The sequence below is a fragment of the Filicampus tigris genome, chromosome 10 (genome assembly GCF_054856515.1).
Source record: "Filicampus tigris isolate MCC_2025a chromosome 10, RoL_Ftig_1.0, whole genome shotgun sequence".
Lineage (NCBI taxonomy): Eukaryota > Metazoa > Chordata > Actinopteri > Syngnathiformes > Syngnathidae > Filicampus > Filicampus tigris.
Genome location: NC_141226.1, coordinates 17,983,885 through 18,006,108, shown reverse-complemented (window position 1 = coordinate 18,006,108; position 22,224 = coordinate 17,983,885). Strand labels below are relative to the sequence as shown.

The 22,224-nt window shown below is 40.3% G+C and overlaps 2 protein-coding genes across 3 annotated transcripts in view; both read right to left on the bottom strand.

Annotated features, from left to right (window-relative positions):
* The window catches only part of st18 (ST18 C2H2C-type zinc finger transcription factor), a 48,444-nt gene extending 43,254 nt beyond the window's left edge, over positions 1–5,190 (bottom strand). For both annotated transcript variants that reach the window (XM_086043672.1, XM_086043673.1), the window contains exon 1: positions 4,961–5,190. In XM_086043672.1, the coding sequence (XP_085899798.1) occupies positions 4,961–5,096 (136 nt within the window). In that variant the 5' untranslated portion in view covers positions 5,097–5,190. The remainder of the gene's footprint in view (positions 1–4,960) is intronic.
* Positions 5,191–15,952: 10,762 nt separating this feature from the next.
* Positions 15,953–21,112, bottom strand: LOC147141116 (uncharacterized). The gene is made up of 4 exons (XM_086043675.1): positions 20,985–21,112; positions 18,736–18,916; positions 17,805–17,900; positions 15,953–17,108 (listed from the first exon to the last, which is right to left on the bottom strand). Exons 1-4 carry the CDS (start codon positions 21,021–21,023, stop codon positions 17,026–17,028), a joined length of 399 nt encoding a protein of 132 aa, XP_085899801.1. The 5' UTR covers positions 21,024–21,112; the 3' UTR covers positions 15,953–17,025.
* Positions 21,113–22,224: the final 1,112 nt, after the last annotated feature.

Sequence of the window (22,224 nt, the reverse complement as noted above, 5' to 3'; positions counted from 1 at the left end):
TCATTAACATAGCAGTTGCATACGATAAGAGATTGGATGGGCAGAGACTCAGCTCAGAACTTGATATAATCATCACAAAAAATATATATATATTTACATGGTACTCATCCTTGACTTTGTCCTGAAAAAGTCTTACTTTTGATTTTAGAAAATGAAGGCTTTAATTATCCTTCAATATATACGACAGAAGTTATCGCAAAAGATTGTGACATAATATTGAGCCCATGAGACCTACTTACGTCCTGTTAAATCAAGGAGGTCTCAGATTTGATCAAACATATCTTAAATACAGTAAATATGACATTCTTAAATGTGCAGATTCTGTACAAATGTATCACACTGTATATGGAAAAAATACACAAATTTCTTCAAATATCATGGTATAAACACAGAGTCCACACGGCCGACTTCTCGTGGTCACCTTTAGTAAAGGAGAGGTATTAAATTTAAATTTGGCTTACATCACCCTGCAGATACTCCACTGTCAAAATTATTCATACAGTTCATGAAACTTATTGTGGAAAAGTATTTGGATGTAATATTTAACCCACTCTGTGTGCTCACATTTACTGACGGAGTAGTCTGAAATTTGATCAAAAGTACCTTAAAAGATCATGAATTTTACACCCTAAAAAAATGTTTCATACAGTGCATGCAAAGTATTCTGATATAATGTTCAACCCGCTTTTAGTCGTAATGGTTTCTAATATTATGGATGCAAGGTACTAAATTTGAGACCATGCGGCCAACTCACTCCTACACAATTGAAAACAAAAATGTTATATAAACTTAAAATTTCAAGGCACCAAAATCTGATAAGATTTTAAATGGGCAATTCAACAAAATGTTTTAAGTTTTGCTGTTGGCTTTCCTGCAATTTCACGACAAAGAGATACGAGTTTAAAGACCTAATTGTCACTTGTTTCCCAACTTAAACATATAAGTAAACTCAGTAAATTATTTTGGAGCAAAAAACTTGCTTGCTTTCTTGTGCTAACTAACATTGTTGCCATAAATGTTAGCAATTAATGTTTTCTGAGTTGTTTTAAATAAAATTACTGTTTTAGCCCAAAACAATACAAGTTGTGTCCTTAATTTTGCTTAAATGTTGCTGTCATACAACAATAAAAAATATTGCGCAAGGTGTGACATAATGTTCAGCCCATATGACCCATTCATTCCACATAGCACATTTAGTGAAGGTTAGTATCACGTTTCTTTTTTTTTTTTCATTTTGCATCCTTCAACCTTTGCAGATACCTTGCTGAAAAAAAAATGTATCCTGTGTATTGAAGTAATTGTCATATAATGTTGAGCCCATATGGCTTGTGAAACGACCATGAGTCGTTGAAATTATGCTTCCTCAAAGCTGCAGATGCCCTGATGCAAAAATGTTTCAAAAATTATATGAAAAACATTGTGACATAATGTGAGCCCATAGGACCAAATTACTCATTAGTAAAAGAAAGGGTTTCAAGTTGATCCGAAATGTAGATAAATTGTTATCAAAAATGCTCTTTCGTGCAATATGTGAAAATTGTTGCCATATAATATTGAGTCCGCATGGCCCATTCACTCCTGGTGGTCAGATTTAGAAAAGGAGAGGTGTTAAATTTGATCAACATTATCTTTAAAAGTATTCAATTTGGGATGCTTCAACTGGCAGAAGCCTTGATATAAAAATGCATTTCCGTACCGTGTATGGAATATATAATAACCTAGACGGTAAAGTGTAAACTTAAATCGATGACTTTGTAAGACATTTCGGACTGTTCCGCCTGAAAAAGCGCAGACATAAAAAATTTTTAAAAATGTAACGAGTGTAAGCACTTGAAGTCATGACAGCTGTCCATAAGCATCGGGGACGTGTCTATTGGCCAACTTGACCCTCGTTGGGAGAGAAAACAAATAGAAGAAGAGAATGGCGCAGCCTGGGATTGGCGAGCCTGGTCACTGGAGATTTTCCAGACAAACGGTGCACCGGGGAAGGGAGGGGAGGCAAGAATAAAAAGGACAGGCTCCGAATCTCATTTTAACAGACCGCACACAATCTGGGCTCCCACAGAACTATCTCTGCCTGACCGCTTTCTATTTATCCCTTATCAGTGTTTACCAACCGCTAGTTTTCTTTCATTCACACTGTGAGGCAGTTCTCTTACTATCAGTCAACAGCTGACACCGTGGAACGGCCTCAAAGGCGAGAGGAAGGGATCAAAACTAAACCAAAGCTGTTTAAACAATACAACAGAGGAAATAAATTCATAAATCCTAATTCTTCCCAGCCCACAAGGGTATAAGCAGATGCTTTATAGTTAGGCCAACTGAGCCAGAGCGCAGCCAATGAGGTACGCCGCCGTCAAGGTACATTGGGATGTATATTTGGGCCAAAAAAAAAGCAAGGCCGTGCAGCAATGGGAAATATGGATTTCATCTTTTTTTTTTTTTTTTTTTTTTTGCCATGTCACTCAAAAAGCAAATTTTCTTGCATGTGGCATAATTTTACACATAATACTGTATGCTGAAGATTTGCAGGCGTTTTTGTAAACACTCCTAATATATATATATATATATATATATATATATATATATATATATATATATATATATATATATATATATATATATATATATATATATATATATATATATATGTACACATGGTGAGCCAATACATATGATTTAAACTTATGGGGTTTTTTAACTTAATTTTGTTTTTTCTTATTAATTTAAATGGTCATTATGAATTTATCTTATAGTTACAGATACACTAAAAACACATCATGAAACATGTATTAAAAAACATTCCTCCTGTCATGAATGGCATGGCCTGTAGAAGAATTTCCTGCAGTACTGCAGTGACACCCATGAAGTATCTATACTTAATTTTTGGGGGAGTAGAAAATTAATTCGGAATCAAATTTGCTTCAATTCAAACAAGAAAAAGTATGAAAGGGGCATGAAGAATGACCACAATGATGACTGACGCTACCTTAAATTAATTTCTTAAATCGCAACACATTATTGTACCGCTGCCCAATTACACTACAACAAAATCCCCGACAATTATACGTCAATAATATACAACAATGTAAAACACAAAATATCACAGGTGCAAAAACTCAATGCTGACATTAATTAAAAGAAAGAAAAACTCTTGATGACACTATCGCCTTGTTTTGTTTGTTTCCCCCCCACCGGGGCCACCACGCAAACAACTCTTTCTGTGGAATACTGATCAAAAGTTAAGTCATTAATTACATTTATCCTTTGGCCAGCTGCTCGACAGCAGATGGATCATTTCTGAGACCTCGTTGAATTAAATCCACATAATTCATTTTCCTGGATTAACCAACTGAAGTTGGAGTGGGAGCACACTGGCCATGGCTGGTTGACAATGGCTTGTCGGCACAGGTAACACAATGTCCTTGTGTTGTATAGAGTCAAAAGAATACAAGGAAAATCTTAACAGCGATATTTTTAGCGTGGTCGTAAAAGAGCCGGACTTGGTTGAGTCGCCGGCCTTTTTTTTTTTTTTTTTGCTGGGTGGCAGCAGGGTACCATGGACAGTTCCTGCAGGCAAGTCCAGGTCACATGGATGCGTTGTGTAGCAACGCCTGCACTTTCAAGAGCAGGGTGGGGGGATGGGAATGTGGGAAGGGGTCCAGGGAGGAATAATGCCTCTTACTTATCACTGTTTTACTACACGCACACAGCCTCGATGCTGCTTGTGTAATTAAAGTAAAGAGGAGGAACTTTCATGTAATCGCCAACAGTTGAGGAACACCATGTAGACTCGCCCTTTGTACTTTTGTGCAGTTACTTTTCACTCAAGCGCAACTTGTATTCTGCAGGCCACATGTAACAAATTTGTAAGCAGTAATAGATGAACGAAAATCCAAATGGGATTTATAAAGAGTCCTTAAAGTCATAATTACATGATGGATCATTCGAAAACATTTTTGCTCCATCGTGACACAACAAAGCTTACTGAAAAATGCTACTTTGTAGTGGGCCTTCAGACTGAATTTATCCCTGATTAGAATTTCCCTGAGTACCGTTTCAAAAAAAAAAAAAAAAAAAGAAAGAATACCTCGCACCTTGTTTTCACCGCCGCCAACGTCATTTTGTAATCACTCAAGCGGATATTTGGCGTCCTGTCTGCGCCTCACGTCTCTTATCTGGTAAATGATGAACTTTTCTAAAACGGCATCCGTCCTGCTAAACCAATAGTTGCTGGAGAGACTCTCAAGTGCTTTGCTCGCTTTCAAACGTACGCCCACGTGCAACGCCAAAGTGTTAGTTTGGCAAACTTTCCCCACAAGTCCCGACTAAAAGGGTATGATCCTGATGATTTGACGCGGAGACATGAAAACACACGTTTTCAAATCCTGGACGAGGCAGGGTGCGATAAATGGCGTCGTTGAAATAAACCGCAAGAGTCAATGTTGAAGTGCGACAGCGGGGCTCAGTGGTCTTGTATGTACAGCTGTCACTGTCAAAGCCACAGGCGAGCCGCGACAATGCTTTTGTCTGCGCGCACAATACCGACATGTGTTCCTCTAAGACAAGCTTAAACTCTGTAACAAACCGGCGATTTTTAAATCGACACCATCTCATGCTATCCGGACAAACGCCCCCAACCCCACCCACGCACACACATTAAAAAAAAAAAAAAAAAAAAAAAAGGGTCACAAAACACTGAGCTGTTTAATCTCCCCTCGAACTGTCTGAAACATGCGCTGGCTTTCCAGCAAAAAAATCCTCAAAAACGCCACTTTTGTCAGCAGGGCGAGAAGATGAGAAGAACACACACACAGACACGCGCACACAAATCTCAACAAGTTTGAAGCATCCTGACGCGCATCGGGCGAGCTTCAAGGCTTTGGCGTCGCCCGTATACGCCACGCAGATCGGCCTCAAAACTACAAGAAATGACACAGGAATGAACTTTGAAACCAACCTAAGTGCTGCGATCCCCAAAAGTTTGATTTCCTCCCGGTGATGATGGCGCTGGCGTTGATGGTGGTGGTGGTGGTGTTGATGGTGGCTGGCGCTGGTGCTGTGGCTTTGAAAGGTAGTCCCCGGGAATATGACATACTGTGCCTTTGACAGCCTCGAGATAAGCACCTGCGCTCGGGTCTCTTTTTACGTCACACCTCCCCATTCACAGCCCTTCAACATGATGCACATTTGCACATCAACAGCCGCCCTACACCCAGCACACCCACCCCCTCGGCTCACCCCCCCCCATTCCTCATCCTCCTCTTCGCTCTACTCCCACAGCCACAAAAACACACACACAAACAGGCACACAAGAAGGCAGATGCACGAGCGCGCTCGGGCAGCAGATTTGTGCGGAAAAACGGTATCGCTTACAAGACTAATATTTATGTTTTTTTTGTTGTGTTTTTTTAACTAATTCTCTTCCTGTTATTTGTTATAAAATTTTGGAACCCAAAAAAACGAGGTGCTCGAGCTTGAGCATTTAAGCATGCTTGGGCAGCAGAGTTGTATGAAAATGCAAGACTCATCCTCGTTTTGATGTAATATTTTCCTCATTTATCTACATTTACAGCAAAAAAAAAAACTTTTGAGAACTTACAAGCCCGTCGTGTAAAAGTGAATTCGAGCAGTTGATTTGTGCAATTAAAAAAAAGGTATTATGCAAGACAAGGGCTGAACGATTGTGAAAAATTATGTAATTGCAATTTTATCAAACTGTTGACTCACCTTCTTTTACATGTTCACTACGACAACTTCAAAAAATGCTACCAAACAAGTGTGGCGTAAACATAAGTCAGTAAATCATAAATCAGATTACAGCCTGTAATCTTTAGAGGGTAAAAAAAAACTTTATAGGGCATTCATGTCCTAGCAACCTCCTCATACGTCAGGCAGCAGCTTGGTGGACAAAAAAAGGAGATTTAAGATTTAACGAATCGAATCGTTTCAAATGTACCGTTCTTTAATTGTATCGTAGCCATGTACCGAGATACATAACAAATCGTCGTTTATGAAAGATGCACACCAGGTATAAATGGGTTTGATGTTACTGATGATGTGTTGTTTCTTTGAATTTAATTAACTTGAATAGTTTGAGGTTTGTTGAGCTTTAAATGTTGTTACATATAAATAAACATGACAAAAGCTGCAGCCATACCATATCGCAGTGTTTCCCAGCCTGGGGTAAACGTACCCCTAGAGGTACATGAGCACATTGCAGCGGGTATGTGGAAACGTTTAGTCATTTATTTCTCAGATCAATAACCGATCACAACAGCTGCGTGTCGGCTCAAGTGTCTCATTCAAGCTCATTAAAACTGCGACAGTGGGTATATGAACATTATTCTTGTTAAGGGGTTTCTGATATTTGAAGTTTAAATGCCCGTTTAATGGGGACTCGTCCATATTTATTTTTATGTTTAACTTGAGTTCAAAAGTAGACAAGTCCTGAGAATTAAATGTTGAAATTAAAGCAATAAAATAAATGGATTTTCATGTAATAATCATTTGAGTTATGTTGTACTTTTGGAGAATCATCAACACTTATGAGTGAGGGGTGACAAAAGGGTTTGGGGGTACACGAGACAAAAAAGGTTTGGGAACCACTGCCATATCAAATTGAATCGTAATCTGACCAACTCGAAACCAAATCGAATCATTCCACTTGAACATGTACTCCTCTTGAATATGATCGTACCTCATTTTGTATATCAAATTTATGCTTATTCCCCTTGTAGTTTTAAAGGAAAACCTAATTTTATTCAGCTTTGTCATAAGAAAAAGACATGCAAGCCTCCTAAAAGTGCATGCATGTGCTCTTGAACCACAAATTTGCGCATGTTAAGCTAACGTTTGGATTTTCTTGGCTAGTTTGTTTGCTGAGCCTCATTTCCCGTGATATTTAAAGAGGGGGAAAAAAAAAAAAAAACTTTCCCTGGCTTTGTCATAAGACCAAGGCATATGCCCTCCCAACCTCCTCATACATCACTCATCATGCAAATGAGAGGGAATGTCACTCCTCAGCAGCAGATGGCCAGGGATGATAACAATGGCTCAACAGACCAGTTTCAATGTCTGCGACTTTATCGCTACGGCAACAACAAAAATAGACGATATGAAATCCTTGTCCGTTAATTTGATTTCATCCCTCCACTCTCCCACTCCCCCTGTTCTTCTTCTTTTTAAATGTCTCTACCTGTCAGTCTGTTTCATTTCTCTGGCATCATTTAAATGTAAAAGCCTCAGCTATCAGTGAAAAGGCAACCTGGAAACGATTTGGGGTGATTACCATTGACTGCCGCCTAGCCCCGTTATTCAAGTCACTGGGTGTAATTCCTCCCTGTAGGCCATGCTCGCCTTTCCCCCGATTAATAAAAGAGGGTCCTGAGAAATCACAAATTCTACCCGCCGCCGCCGCCCCCCCGCCCACCGCCGGCCCTCCAGCAAAAGTGATGTCACCCCTGTCGTCCTGCTGACTCCTGTTCATACAAGCCCCCGTGGCGGAGAGTAAACAGTGGCAGCGTTTAGCAAACACGGCCAGATTACAATGACAAAAGGCAACCACACTTCTGGGTGGAGCCTGAGGGCAAAGGGGGGCAAAGGGATGGGGCGGGGGGAGGTTGGCTGCGGTGGATAAAAAAGATCCCCCCGCCCCCGCCCTTTTCCTGTTCACCCAGCTGATGGAAGAGGCCACCCAAACATGCTTATCACCCCCCCCCACCCACTGCATGCTTGAGTCTCAAGGGAACCGACGTGAGAACACAATATGGAGTCATAATGTATTTCCACTTGTTTTCTCCACGCACCAATACGATTGTTACTTAAAGGTCTGGCGGTTGATCGTCCCCTTGTTTAACGGCTCATTTGAAAGTCTAATGCTCAACTGTCCTCTCGAGCCGCTCGGCCATAGGAGACGCACAAAAGAAGAAAAAGAAGAAGAGGAACCGGCGTCGGAAGCAAAGCGACATCTGTCGAAAGCATCTTCTTATCAAGCAGCAGTGTCGCTGTGGGGACGGCGACAAACCGGCATTCTTTCCAGTGTCAAGACGACACATTGCGCAATGACTACGTTTACATGCAGCCGATATTCGGGTTAAGGTCAAAATTCCGATTTCTGAAACAGTCCGCAAAACACGTTTACATGCGTGAGTGGACAGAGGTACGCCCGTATTTGAATAAACCTTTTGAAACGGCGACGCATGGACGTCGTGACGTAAATAGACCTCATTTCCGCTTGGTACTTGCTACCGTCAATAAAACATATATTCATGACACTCCACACAGGAATAAAGCAGGCGCTTTCCTCTGCGTTCCAAAAGTGTGCCGCTGTGTTACGCCTCTGAGTTTCAATTGTTAACCTCTCTGCTTGTGTATTTCCAGCGAGTTGCGTGCCAGACAGACGGACCTATACACACACACGTATATATGTGTCTACATATACGCTGTATCATTTTTGCCGTAGAAACAGAAAATACTGTGAAAACGCCAAAAAAGGAATCACTGTATTCAAGTTAGACTCCCTACAGCGAGGATGCTGCGCACACAAGCACTTCCTGTACTACAAAGACCAAGAGTCCTTGTGGTTGAGCATGCGCAGGGTGTCCAACTGGGATATTCTGATTTTCTGTATACATGTGCACATATTCCAGTTAGAAAAGGAGTAACTCAGCCATGATATTCGGAATTTTAAAAACCTGAATAAGGGCATGTTCATTGTCAATATAAGTTATTGGACACGTTTACTTGACTATATATATATATATATATATATATATATATATATATATATATATATATAGTCGGTTATGTATATATGCTCCAGCACGCCCGCAAGGAGAAGTGGTCATTTGTTTGTTTTGTTTATTTCTCAAATTGCGGCCTTTGCTATTTGAAAATTGCATTGCGATATCGATTTGAATTTGATTAATTGTTCAGCCCCAGTTTGGGGAAAACACGAAAATAGAATCTATTTCCGAGCAAGCATAAAACATAAACTGCTGTTTTGTTGAGCGTGTTTCATCCCTTGAAAAAAAAAAAAAAAAAAAAAAGTGGGCTGATGGAGAGTGGGTTGGACAAAATTACATGTCAAACAAGGGTGCGCGTTTTTAAAAGTGCTGCCTCGTATTTGTAGAAAGTGTTTGATTGCATTTAGAAAGGTATTACAATGGGTCACATCTGTGTCTAAAAGCTTTTTGCATTCTGCTGCAAATGATGCAAGCCCAGTGAAGTGTCGCAGCACCCCGTTGTTTTGGAGCACCATACCTTCCTCGCGCAAACAAAACCTACACAAACATGTCAGCCTCACTTCTTCTAATGCACTGCCGGGTCACCGTGTCAGCGCTGGAACTTCGCTCGCTCGCTCACTACGCGGCACAGCGCACCCTGCAATTTCCACAAAACAATGTGGCTAATGTCATGTGGCAGCCCAAACAAAGAGTACTTAGGGCCATTGAATTGCACAGACGTGTACGAAATCTATATTCGACTGTGCTTAATCTCAGCCTTCAATGCTGAAGAATGTATGGAAATAGATTTGCGTCAACAGCGAATGACACTCTATACATGTCCTTCATATTGTATAGTTAATTAATAGTCACCAGTTAAGGTACAGTGGACTTGTATCCCAAATCATCTTTCCTTGTGGAAATGAATGGGAATGCGATTAATCTGTTCCAGCCTCCCCCCAAAAATCAAAAAAAGTGTTCATAATGTGATTTGAAAAAAATAAAAATAACAATTGCACTCTAGATTATTTTCTTGATAAAAACATATGACATAATAATGACATAATGCAATAGAATTTGTTGGTTAAGTTCCATAGACATTGTCCTTTTTCTTCAGGTGTGCACGCTTTAATCACCTGGGGGCATATTTGAGAGCCGCATGCGGAAGGAAAATACGAAGAGAAGCCTTATCCATTATTAGCGTTATTGGTCATCGGTCTACTTATGTGTAGTTTGGCGAAAAAAGTCGGTCGCTATAAGGACATACATCGCCACATTGGAGGCAGTTGCTCGGGGGGACTTTGATGCTATCAAGAGCCTGCAATTACTTTGGGGGCATGTCTGCTGGATCTTTGTCTCGTAGCAAAGTATGTTGCTTTTGTTTGACACAGTACATCGATCACTAGTTTGATGGTGTAAAACGTCTTTCATGAAATGGTTTGTGTTCAGATAAACTCGCCTTTATGACCCGTCGAAGCTTTTCGAGCTCGCCCTAGCTCGCTAACTGCTAACAAAGAGATGAGTTTGTTTACAACACATCGCTCAGCAAAATATTCTATAATGTTCCATCAACGTATATGAAATTTGTATACCTATATAATTAACAAATTGTTGAACAACAGTGCGAAATAAATCTTGAATGAAAAGTAAAAAGAAAACAATAACTGATATAAAGTCATCGGATCATAAACTTGTTGTGATGGCGTTAAGTGGTCACGGTGAAGATTTGGCATCCATTGTGCGCGTCTGCTTTCAAACAACTTCGTTTTTGCCTCCGGTTAATTTGAATCACTGCCGGTATCACAAAATAAAATCTGCAGTTGACCGATTAGTGCAACCATAAACAGCACAGGTGTTAACCATTTTTAGAAACGCGTAACGGACTTCTGTTATCTCACTCACTCGACCGCCTGCCCCTCTGGCAGCATACAAATGCGACGTCACGCATTGGGGGGTCGGTTAGAATCACTGAATATATTTTACAAGTACAAATGCTGCAGCTTGCTTTATTACAAATGTACATTCATGTGAATACAATATGTATCCCATGTCTCACTCCCACAAGCACGAAGAGCAATGAAAAGGCTGTTTATTCATCATATGTATTTTGTGTGTATATGTTAGAACAGATAATTCGCAAGCGATGATATAAATATGAATAATTTTACATCCAAGTGAGTGTGCAATTCTTTAGAATTACAAAAATAATTGCGCTTATTTTGGACTTTTTTCAAACGGCGAGGTATCGGTACATTATCGGCATCGGCCGATACTGCACAGCCAGGTAGCGGAATCGGTATCGGGGCCAAAAAGTGGTATCGGAACAACACTAATTATCATATACCATCACATATCATATATTTAGATGTAATACAGAGTTGTGATCAATATATAAGATGTATATGTATTGCATAAACTTTTCTCAACAGCAGATGGCCCTGTCCCTCCCATTTCATATTCATTTGCAAAATTAGCATGTCGTCAGCTAAACATTTTTGTCTTATGTATTTTATACTCAATACAGAATAGTCGGTCATTTGCAAATCTATTGTATATAAAGTTGATTCAGCAGATGAGACGGTTTACCTGCCTTTACCATTTTATATTTAATACGGATCGTATAGTGAGCCAGTTACAATATTACTATATATAAACTTCTCAACAGCAGATGTTTTCTCTTTTGTGTTTTATATTTTAAAAAGATTGTACAAACGCCTCAACAGCAGATGCCACCGCTTTCCTGACTTTCATATTTTAAATTAAATACAGCACAGTGGTCATTTTGCAAAACGAATGTGTACAAATCAACTTGAAGTTCAGCACTCACTCCTTCATCGACTTCACGGCGCGCTCTGGAATCTACGGCACAACAAAGCGACTAATGTCATGTGGCAGCCCGTACACTCAAACAAAGTGTATTTCCACGGCCCCATTGAATCGCGGCGATGTGTACAAAATCTATATTAAACTGTGCTTAATCTCAGCCGTCAACGCTTGCGCTAATGTGACACAAACGCATCTTCTTGGTGGTCTTGAAGCCTCATTGTTGCCACTCTTGATGCCGCCTGCTCGCCACAGAAAGTGACATAAAAGAGACTGAATTAATTCTTCAAAAAAAAAAAAAAAAAAAAAAAAGCAAACATTTATTTTCATATGCAAATAGAAGGAAGCCAACATAAGTACATGTTGATATGGCTGCGGGACACACACACACGCGCACACTAACTATATCGTTATGTTAATGTCACTGGAAAAGGAGATATTCTTCTGTCCTTTTTTTTTTTTTCATGGGAATCACTATCTACACTGCGTGTCAGCGTGTCTCACTTAAAAGCAACGATTAGATTATGTCCCAGCCGTCCCCTTTGGGCTTATTCATGTGTGACCGGCAGCAACCTCGCAATATGTTGATTCGGTGTCCTTTGAAGACACTTCCACAACATTTTCCATCTTTAACGGACAAATGTTTACTACCTTTGCAACTGACACTTTGCTCTTCAGTACAAGCCATACGCGCTAGGGACCCAATTTTGACACTAAATTTGGACACTAAGGATGCCTCAAAAAAGCCCCAAACTGTTCCCGCAAATATTTGAACAGATAAAATTGTCCTACGTAACAAATTAAGATCCAGCGGCAGTAACTAAGGGATTAGCAATTAGCCTGTAATCAGTGTGCGACGCATGGGCAACAACGGGGGCAGTACCCCATCAGATTCAATAGATGGCACTGTTTTCTAAATCTAATGCTAGAGACTTTGTCATTCAGGTACGCACAGGTGAATAGTAATGCAAACAAATAAATGAGGCCACTTTACTGTTAATCATATTTAATATAGAGTATGTTTCATTTTGCAAAAATGAATGTGCACATATTACTGTTTCTTAAATTTTATATTCAATACAGAGTAGTATGCCTTTAAAGAAAATGTGTATAAATAAACGTATTCAACAGCAGATGGCAGTGTTTTTCCTTTCTTTACTAATTCATACTTAATACAGAGTAGTAAATGGATTGCCAAAAGACAATGTATTCAAACAAAGTTGTCCCAACAGCAGGTAGGGCTGTTGTTGTATTTTATATTCAACACAGAGTAGTCAACTATTTGCAAAATGAATGTGTCGAAGTTTGTTTCTGACAGGAGATGGGATGTTTCTGTCTTTATTTTAGATTTAAATGGGAACTCAAGTCAAAAATGTTCCTTGTATTAATATATTTTATGTGCCCTAACTAGTCTAAACACTGTATTCTGATTAATATTGGGCTGGTGCAATACGAATTTTCATTTTTATCCTGTTATTTGGACATTAAATCGCCCTCTGCTGTTGAAAACAGGTGAGCTGTGATGTTGGCAATGCAAGCCCGAGAAACTTTGTGAGTTGATGTCCCATTTAATACAGAGTAGTCATCCATTTACAAAAATGTGTATAAATACATTTGCGGTGCACCTCTTTTATCGACATCGGTATTTAATGCGGAGTAGAAATCATTTGCAATATTAACGTGCATGGCTAAAATTGTCAACAGCAGATGGCACTGTTTTCAGGCTTTGATTTATTTTGATTTTTTTATATTTAATACTGAGCAGTCATGCATTTGTTGACTCAGCAATGGCAGATGAGGCAGTTATACTCTATTATTTATATTATATGAACATTTATTTTAGTATTACTCTTCGACATCAGTATATTATTCATAATCTTTAGAATAGCCATCAATTTGTCCAATGAATGTGCATAAATGAACTTCTCGACAGTAGGTGGCGCTGTTTTTCCATCGTTTATGTTACATAGATAATACAGACTAGTCATCTCAATAGCAACTGGTGCATTTCCCGCTGCCTTTTGAATTTAGACATTTTTCGATTTAAGACAGAAATTCATCAGTTCAGAAGATGAACATATAAAAACTCTGCTCAGTTTTTGCATTTCATATTTAGTACATTGTTTATTGTATGTATATAATGCATGGATCTTACATAAACCTGTCATATTTTTCTCATCGGGATTTGGGGCAGTGATGTCAGTGATCCATTTGAATTCTGCCTAGCAACAGGTGGCGAGGTGAACGTTTTGTGGGATATGTGTGCTGTTTGATACATTGCTTTAAAAAAAAACCTTCTTTTTCATTAAAAAAAAAAAAAGTCATTAGAGATGCTAATTTGCTTCGGATTTGCCGAGGATGATAAAAAACATCTTTCAACAGCCTCCACCAATCGGTCTGTGCTGCCCTCAAACGCTCACATGAGACAAATCATCGCCTGAGTGGTCAGTCCACGCCTGGCTTTTTGCGGTTCACAGGCCAGCGACTCATTGTCATTGGGCGGCAACCTGCGCATTCGCGGGCGTCTCTGGGGGTCTCGGCCCATCTTTTTCTACTCAGGCAGGAGCACAATGAAAGCAGACACGCCTCTTAAAGGCCAGATAGCAGCTTAGATGTTGGGCCAAAAAAGCGAGCGGTGGAGACAATGGTAACAGGTGTGTATTAATGTGCACACGGGTAATGACCTTGCTGGCCGTAATAGTGTGTCTAGACACAAAAGTGATGGGGAGGCATTGCTGTCTCCTCTCGCATGTCCCATGAGTGCTCGGAGATTGTGATTGTGATCCGAATAAACATGACTGTCATAAATATGGTTTAACCCAACATTATTCATAGACCCGGGACACATTTTGTTGAATGGTAGAAGGAAATGTCACAAGAAAGAGGGAAAAAGGCTTTAAAAAGTTGTGGTAGTGATATTAATCAAATATATTTTGATTATTTCCTATAGGTTAATGGTGAGGCGTAACCAGGGGCGGAGCCATGGGTGGGCCTGGGTGTGCACAGGCCCATCCAGATTGACAGACTGCCCACCCAGTGAGATTCATGAAAAAAAAAAAAAGCTTAACGTTTTTGTAAGTTATCATGAAATCATTTTTGAATTTGTGTTTCATTGTGTTTTTTATTGGGATAGGAGGATTGTGCTCAGTGAGGGAAATATTCAGGCCCACGCTGATTTTTCCAGGTCCACCCATTAGCCACGTTCTGGCTGGGCGTAACCCTTTAGGAAGTGGTCATATGCTTGACAAATTTGAGCAAACACAATATTTTGCACCATTCTAAAGGATCGTGCTAACTTCAAGGACTGGGATTTTAAATCTGCAACATTTTAAGTGAAATGCGATGTAATGCTTTCACACGATAAAGTTAAATATTACCAATTCTGCTGTACAACATAACTTTTCTGAAAAATGAAAAAACAAATGTCACATTTTGATCATGTTTGCATGAGGCAGGTCAGCAAGTAATCACTTTTGCCAGGGCATGAATAATCATGGATTTAATCGTAACATATGCCAAATTTAAAGAGTAGCTTTAGTAAGCTAAAATCATGTGTGGAGTACATAAGTACACTATGCGGTTGATTTGCAATTTTGTGATTGCGCCTGCAAACAAACGCCCTTTGAAGCAAACAAGGCAACTGATTATGAAGTAAGTTTCTTGTTTTTTATGTAGTGATTAACATGAGGTGCTCATTGATTTTGCTTTTGTTTCCGTGTTGCTCAACTTTCCGGAACACAATTGTCATTTGTTTCCCAAACAATACTTGCAATCGCGCTCTCACAAATCAAATATTCCCCCTGTTGGCCTCATTCGCCCGCCATCTGAAATGGACTCTCATCAAAATGGCACTGCATGTAAACGTCTGCCGTGTGTTACATTTCTGATTGGATATTGTTTTTTAGTATTGCTGGCTGCTGGAAGGTGACCACCTCGTCAGATTAGAACGACGATGGCGGGTTTAATCTTCCAATCGTGTGTCACCGGGGCTATCCATCAACATTACGCGAGACGTATAATCTACGTTCGGATGGGGGGGCGGGAGGGGAAACTGAAAAAATGTCAAGTATTTACAGAGGAGTGCAAATAAAGGGCCTTGTATTCTTGCGTCTTTATGAAGTCAAATAAAAGTATTCTTTGGTTTGTGTCCTTAGGCCTGGCAACTTTTGAAAACTTGCGCAGATCCTGAGACATTTATACTCTCTGATTTCTCGCATCATCTCTCCAAGATAGTGATAATACGATTTTTGTGTGCATGTGTGTGTGTGTTTGTGTGTGTTTTCCGCTGTTGAGAAACAAACTGGATTATGAGCAGATCACTACATAAACAGCTTTCTAAAAAGGAGGCAGCTATTTAAAAAAAAAAAAAAAAAAAAAAAAGGCTGAAGAAATGCAAAGAGGGATTTAAATTTTAATTTGAATTTATTCCAGCAAGTGAAAGGTTCTTTTGAGAGGGGATTTCAGCAAAGATGACGGTATTTAAAAGTGATAAACAAGCATCTAAAGCGCCGGTGGAAAACATTTTTTTGTGCTTCTTTCTCATGCTGGGGAGGAATTGGGCTGGCGGTGGCCACATCCCAAAAAAAAAAAAAAAGTAATAGTCATAATTAAAATGTAAATAAGCGTGATCTGCGTAGATGCCTTGGCTGATTCCCCGTCATAAATTGCGTAATTACCATGTTTGTCTCGACACACCTTTGCGATGACGTGAAGGGAAAAATGTCCTCAGGTGCAAAAGCTGGAGCTGCACTTGGCACCGGGTAGCTCACACTCTACATGGATGCTAAAAGAAACACTTCACAGTCATCACATACAATTTCAATCTCGCCGCTGCGGTACACGAGCAAAGTTGAAAAATTAAACGCCTCGTATCCCTAAAAGAATCGGAGGCAGGATCTGCGGGCGTGCGATTAACTCGGGTTGTCAGCTATTGTACTCGTGGATTATACGTATATTGACGTGATGACCACTGAACTTAAAGCGTAGAGGGAAACCTGCGTGTCACACAAGAGAGACAAAGAGTTACATCATTTCGTCGAACGGCTAATCCGATCACGGACGGCGTTTGTGCATTCGCTATCTTCGGAAAATGCCAGGGAAAAAAAAAAAGAGGCGCTAAGTAAAGCTATTTTACGAGACTCCCTCACAAGGATGCAGTGCCAGTATCAGGATACAATTTCACACAGCAGTCACATAACCTATAAGAAGGCTTAAGAAAGGGAAAAAAATGGAACACGGCAAAGTCGTCCACCATCTTCCAAAAAAAGACTGAAGGCTGCAGTGAACTAATGGCGCAGTTTTATACAGACACGACTTGTTTAAAAAGCGCTCGCCGATGGTTAGCGTGCACCTGGCATCCCGCGCGCTAGCTTGGCAACACTCCTCCCTTATAATTACAATGAGCACCCAGTAATGCAGCGAGAGAGGCTGAAATCGGAATGTTGTCCTTCGAGACGGCGCGTTTTTTTGTTTTTTTTTAATGGGTATGCAGAAGAGTTCCTCGAAGTGCAGATGGCAGGCTTCTGAAGCAGGTTTGTACTAGAAGGTAAAGAAAGGCCCCTGGTGGGAGGCCATATTGTCATAAGGCATTACATTTGTCAGGTGGATGTAATAGGCAGTGGTCTAATGAGTCATATCACGCAGGATCATTTGGAATGTTCATTCAGACCTCCAATTCACACACAAAGAGATAGACAGAGATAGCAAGACAGATAGATAGATAGATAGATAGATAGATAGATAGATAGATAGATAGATAGATAGATAGATAGATAGATAGATAGATAGATAGATAGATAGATAGATAGATAGATAGATAGATAGATAGATAGATAGATAGATAGATACTTAAGAAGGAATTGGGCAGCTCTTGAGGCATAATTAGGGTCACAATACAACACTCCATCCGGAACAAGTCATGCTAGCAATGTAGCAGCCGTGGCTTTACATTAGTGAGGGCTGTGGCTTTAGTCTGAGACTTGTGATGTGGCAGGAAGGAGTGAAGAGAGGCTGCATTTAAACCTTGCTAGCGGTTTGAAAAGTACAAACTCCACCTTTATTAAGGAAAGTAATGTGGCGGCTACAGTACGTGGTGGGGTGGTGGCCAAGCGCCCTCTATTGACCAGCCGCAACTGATGCTAACGCCTGAGTAAAGTCATAATTACAGTCAACATAAGTATGGAAAAAAATTCTGGGCCATCCATATAAAAAAAAATAATCAATTGAGAGACAGTCATAAGAGAGAAAAATGCCTACCTTGAGTCCTGCGGTTGGCTGGCACACTGGAAAGTAGTTCATTCCGTATCATATGCAACCATGAAACATCGTAGGCCATCATTAACCGAGGATCACCTATATCGGGAAAATGGCCTGGATTTGAACACGCAAGGATATATATTTTTTAGTTATACAGTGCTAGGATGTTGTTGAAACAAATGATGGTGAAATGTAGCTGTCCTAAAAGTAGGCCAAAACTGTCTCCTCTGACAATTCCGTGCAAAACAGAAAGCAATCATTAAATTTGTATTCACGGGCGTAGAAGCCAAATATATGAATCCGTTTGCACTGCAAGTGTATGTTTTTCATGATGGACAGTAGGATTTATTCATCCACAGTCCCTTGGCACCCTCCCAAGAACTCCCATAAAGGCGAGCGGAGGAGCCTTTGAATCAACCCACCACTGTGATACAAGAGCAGGTATTGTGACAACAACAAATGTTAACTCGGAGGAAAAGTTTCGCCGCTTTTTCCGAGTCGCACAGGAGCTGCATTAGCATGTGAAAAGAATAAACAGGCGCATTCTCAGTTACACACTCCACCTGGCTGCGCACCAGCGTCCTTGTCAGAAGTCCACCCACCGCACTGGCTAACACTGAAAGACCTCCCGGGGACCACGGTGACCATTCACTCGCTTGCCTCTTTCTCCCATGCACCTGTGACTGTTTTGTGCTTGCAATTTTTTGCTTTGTCTTTTCCTGGCAGCGCGGTATCATCTGAGACACACTTTGCCTCCAAAAGGAATTCTCCTGCCCAACAATGTGGTCTGTTTGTTCGCCGGATGTGGCAGGCCAGAGAGTCAAAACAGCAAAAACAAAACAAGTCGCTGCAGTAATAATTAAAATTGCCTCAAGACAAAATAAGCTCGGGGACGTGGCGGTACGAACGGGGCATCGAGGAGATACGCTACTTTTATCTGCGGCTTTCTCGCCGACTTGAGGGTCCTCGCAGGTGCTCCTGGACGGCTTCTCGTCCTCGCTCTCCTCGGACAGCTCATCCGGCTTCTCCACGGTCCTGGACCTCAGAGAGCCGCTTTCCCATTTTCCAAAGGACTTTGCCACAATCGCTTTGTCCGCTTCTTTCATTGTTTTCTGTAGAACACATTTACAGCATGACTTCCCAGGTTTATCCCTCTTGTGAGCCATCGGCCCCCTTTTTTGGCTCTCACTAAAACCTGGGCTCATCTTTCCCAAGCCCAAAGTAAAGCTGGGCAGGCACTGTGCGAATGAAGATAGTTTCTTGTCTAAGTCTTAAGTTCGAATGACTGGACTTTCCCAAAGAAGTGTGTCACACAATCGGACGGCTGCAATTATTAATTAGCAATGTGGCTGCAACCTTTTTGAAATTTTCTAAAAAAAAAAAAAAAACACGGAATCACCACTTCAAATGCCTCTAAAATCCTCCATAACAAACAAAATATATACAGTATGTCACAAAAAAAAAATCAATGACCTATTTTACTGACCACACTGCTTTTCTCATCAATAATCTCCATCTGAATTAGTGGAGATATTACTTAAAGTGAAAATCAACCCAAAGATATTTTTTTCAAGAATATGTTCTATGCAAGCCCACTAGTTGAAACAAGGCATTCTGATAAATATTGCATTTGCGGAATAAGTGTTAATCCACTCATTTTTAGCCAATCACGGCTCAGATTCAGAAAACAGGTCAGCCGTGATTGTCGTCGTGAGCAGTTGTGATGTCATTTCCAGTCGACAGAAGACAAAATGGCCGCCCCAGAGATGGCTGAAAAGGAGTGCATTTTGCTGCTTGACTTATATTCCACAAATGCAAAATTAATCAGACTGCCGTGTTTCAACAAGTGGGCCTCCTGGGAACATATTCTTGAAAAAAATATGTTTGGGTTGACTTCGGCTTTAAGGGTTTATGGCACCGAGCACCGTTTTTAGTATTAAAACAGTGATGCTACGCCGTCGTCTTTTTGAGTGTTTTTTTTTTACAATCAGTAAGTTTGAAAGACAAACAGTAAACATACAATTTTCAGTCACATCTACACACTGCTGATAACATTGTTTGTAGTATTTGAATTTTGTGTCCACAGATTGCTGACAATGTTGACTTCTTTTTGATTCATTTGTACTTTGGGCAACATTTTAAATTCTACCGACACCTGCAGGATTTAAGTGAGACGGCAACGATCCAAATTTACAGCAGTCAAGTAGTGACTCTGTTGGTCCAACTAGCGAGCGCTACAATCGTTCAATCGTTGACGATTAACTCAAACAGCGCGAGTCAGAATTTTACTTCTGAAATGGCACAGTGTATGCCCTTCTTAAGAGAGAATTAGGGCATTGTGAGCATATGCATTCTCTTAAGCATTCCAGAAACTGTACTGATTGCCCTGGCATCTGTTTTTAGAGAGCATGTCAACATTGTTTTTTTTTTTGTGTGTGTGCAGTACTAAAACAATACAAAAAAAAAACAGTAAACAGAAGGTGGAAACATGAGGAGGAAAAACAAACACGTTTTCACATTTAATCCAACGTAAAGGAAAATAAAAATAGCACATTATGCCCTAATTGAGCGCAGTACAGTCCACAAATACTATTACAAGGCCGATCAGGATTAGCGGCGGAACATACCTAGTTATCTATTTCAGAGTGCCAAGACTGCTAGCAGTGGGCAACTACATTTCAAAAGCTGGCAAATCCAGTTGTCTCCCAAATACAGAAAGTACTTAAATCCAGACCGAACAGAAGAAAAAGACGGATAAAGGGTGCTCTGCATATCACCGAAAAGCTTGTGCACTTTTCAGAATCACTGGCTAGGTTAAACAAATATGCTAAGTCGAGATCAAAACAATCCTTTGATCTGCAGCCTAGTTTCCAGAGGAATGGCTTGGCTCTTGTTGTAAATAACTTGTATAAATCTATATACCGTTTGCCTCCAGGTAATATGAAAAGTGCCAGGGATTCGCAGGCAAAAACCTTGTGGTTAGGAAATAGATCAGATAAAAGCATATGAATATTTCAGCGGCGCCGCACTCTGGCATTTTGTTGTACACTTTCTAACCCCGTGTGATCATTGTACTTGTTTGGAAGCAAACCAATGACAACTATCTGATCACACACACGCATATACACACACGCGAGTCCCTTCGATACTTTGTAGCCAGTGGAAGCGGAGCGTTCCTACCTTCAGCGGGCCATTCGGCTGGAACACAGAGTACAACATTGTGCCACACTTGCGTACAAAAAAAAAAAAGAGGGCTCGAAGAATCAGAACTTGCTGACTAACTTTGCCCTCTGTTTTGGTGGCGCACACAAAGCAAAACGCTGTCCATTCAAAACAGACAGCATAACTCTTTTCACAGAGATAGGAGGGGGGGGGGTGATTGGGGGAGGGCTGCGAACAATGTGCCCGGCTGCAGTCACTTTGCAGGCAGGCCTGAACGGTGAGGGCCGCATGGGGCCGGGGCCGGGACCGACTGACACCACGCCGACAACTAACAGAACTACTTTTGTGCGCGCTAAACTCCTTGGGACACTTTTTTGTTGTTGTGTTCTTTCAACCAAATTTCAAATACTGTACAAAATTTGCCTATGTTATTTCAAACATACAGTGCTTGCTCAAATTTAGTACCAAGAATGAATTTTACTTACCTAGAGATGATTCAAGAGTGACATTCCTTTGGGTTTGGAATTACAAATTAGTTATGACAAAGATTTTTCTGTGTTTGGGTTTTGTTTTTGTGAGTGCAGGGTAGTAAGTGGCGCGCCAACTCCAACCGATTGAAGGGGATTTGGAGTTTTAGGGTTGTAAAACAGTTTCCAAGAAATTTGGAGGGGTGCTACAATAAGGACCTCTGAAATCTTGTAGTGGAACGAGGAATGCATCTTCAATTATTACTGTATGGTCATAATTAAGGGTTAGGCTAATCAAGTGGATTTCTTTTCTGCTTTTATAGGTCAAACTTAAAAAAATGAAAATATGTAAAAAAAATTAAATTAAAAAAACTGTTGTGCTACAAAAAAGTATAGATGTTTTTAAAACAGCGTCAAAAATGCAAAAAAAAAAGCCATCTCTCGTTAAAATATGTTATCAGTGCAATTAAATGTTCAACGAAATTATATAATTTCACCTAACTAAAGTCTGCTAACTTAATGCTAACAAATAATGTGAAACACCATAGACGGGCTGTCAGAAATTAGCATGGATGCTATGGTAACAATAAACTGCTACTCTAACACACATGGAGCAGCAACGCATGCAAACAGAGCACACAACAATACTCACACACATACATTCTCAGCTCTATTGGAAAAATTATAACTGAAGCTTCCAATAGTTGGAGACCTTCTCTGCCTCTTTTTGCTCTTACGCTGCATCTTGATGAAAGCACACAATTCAAGTTTGCCTTTATCCTCTAAAACCC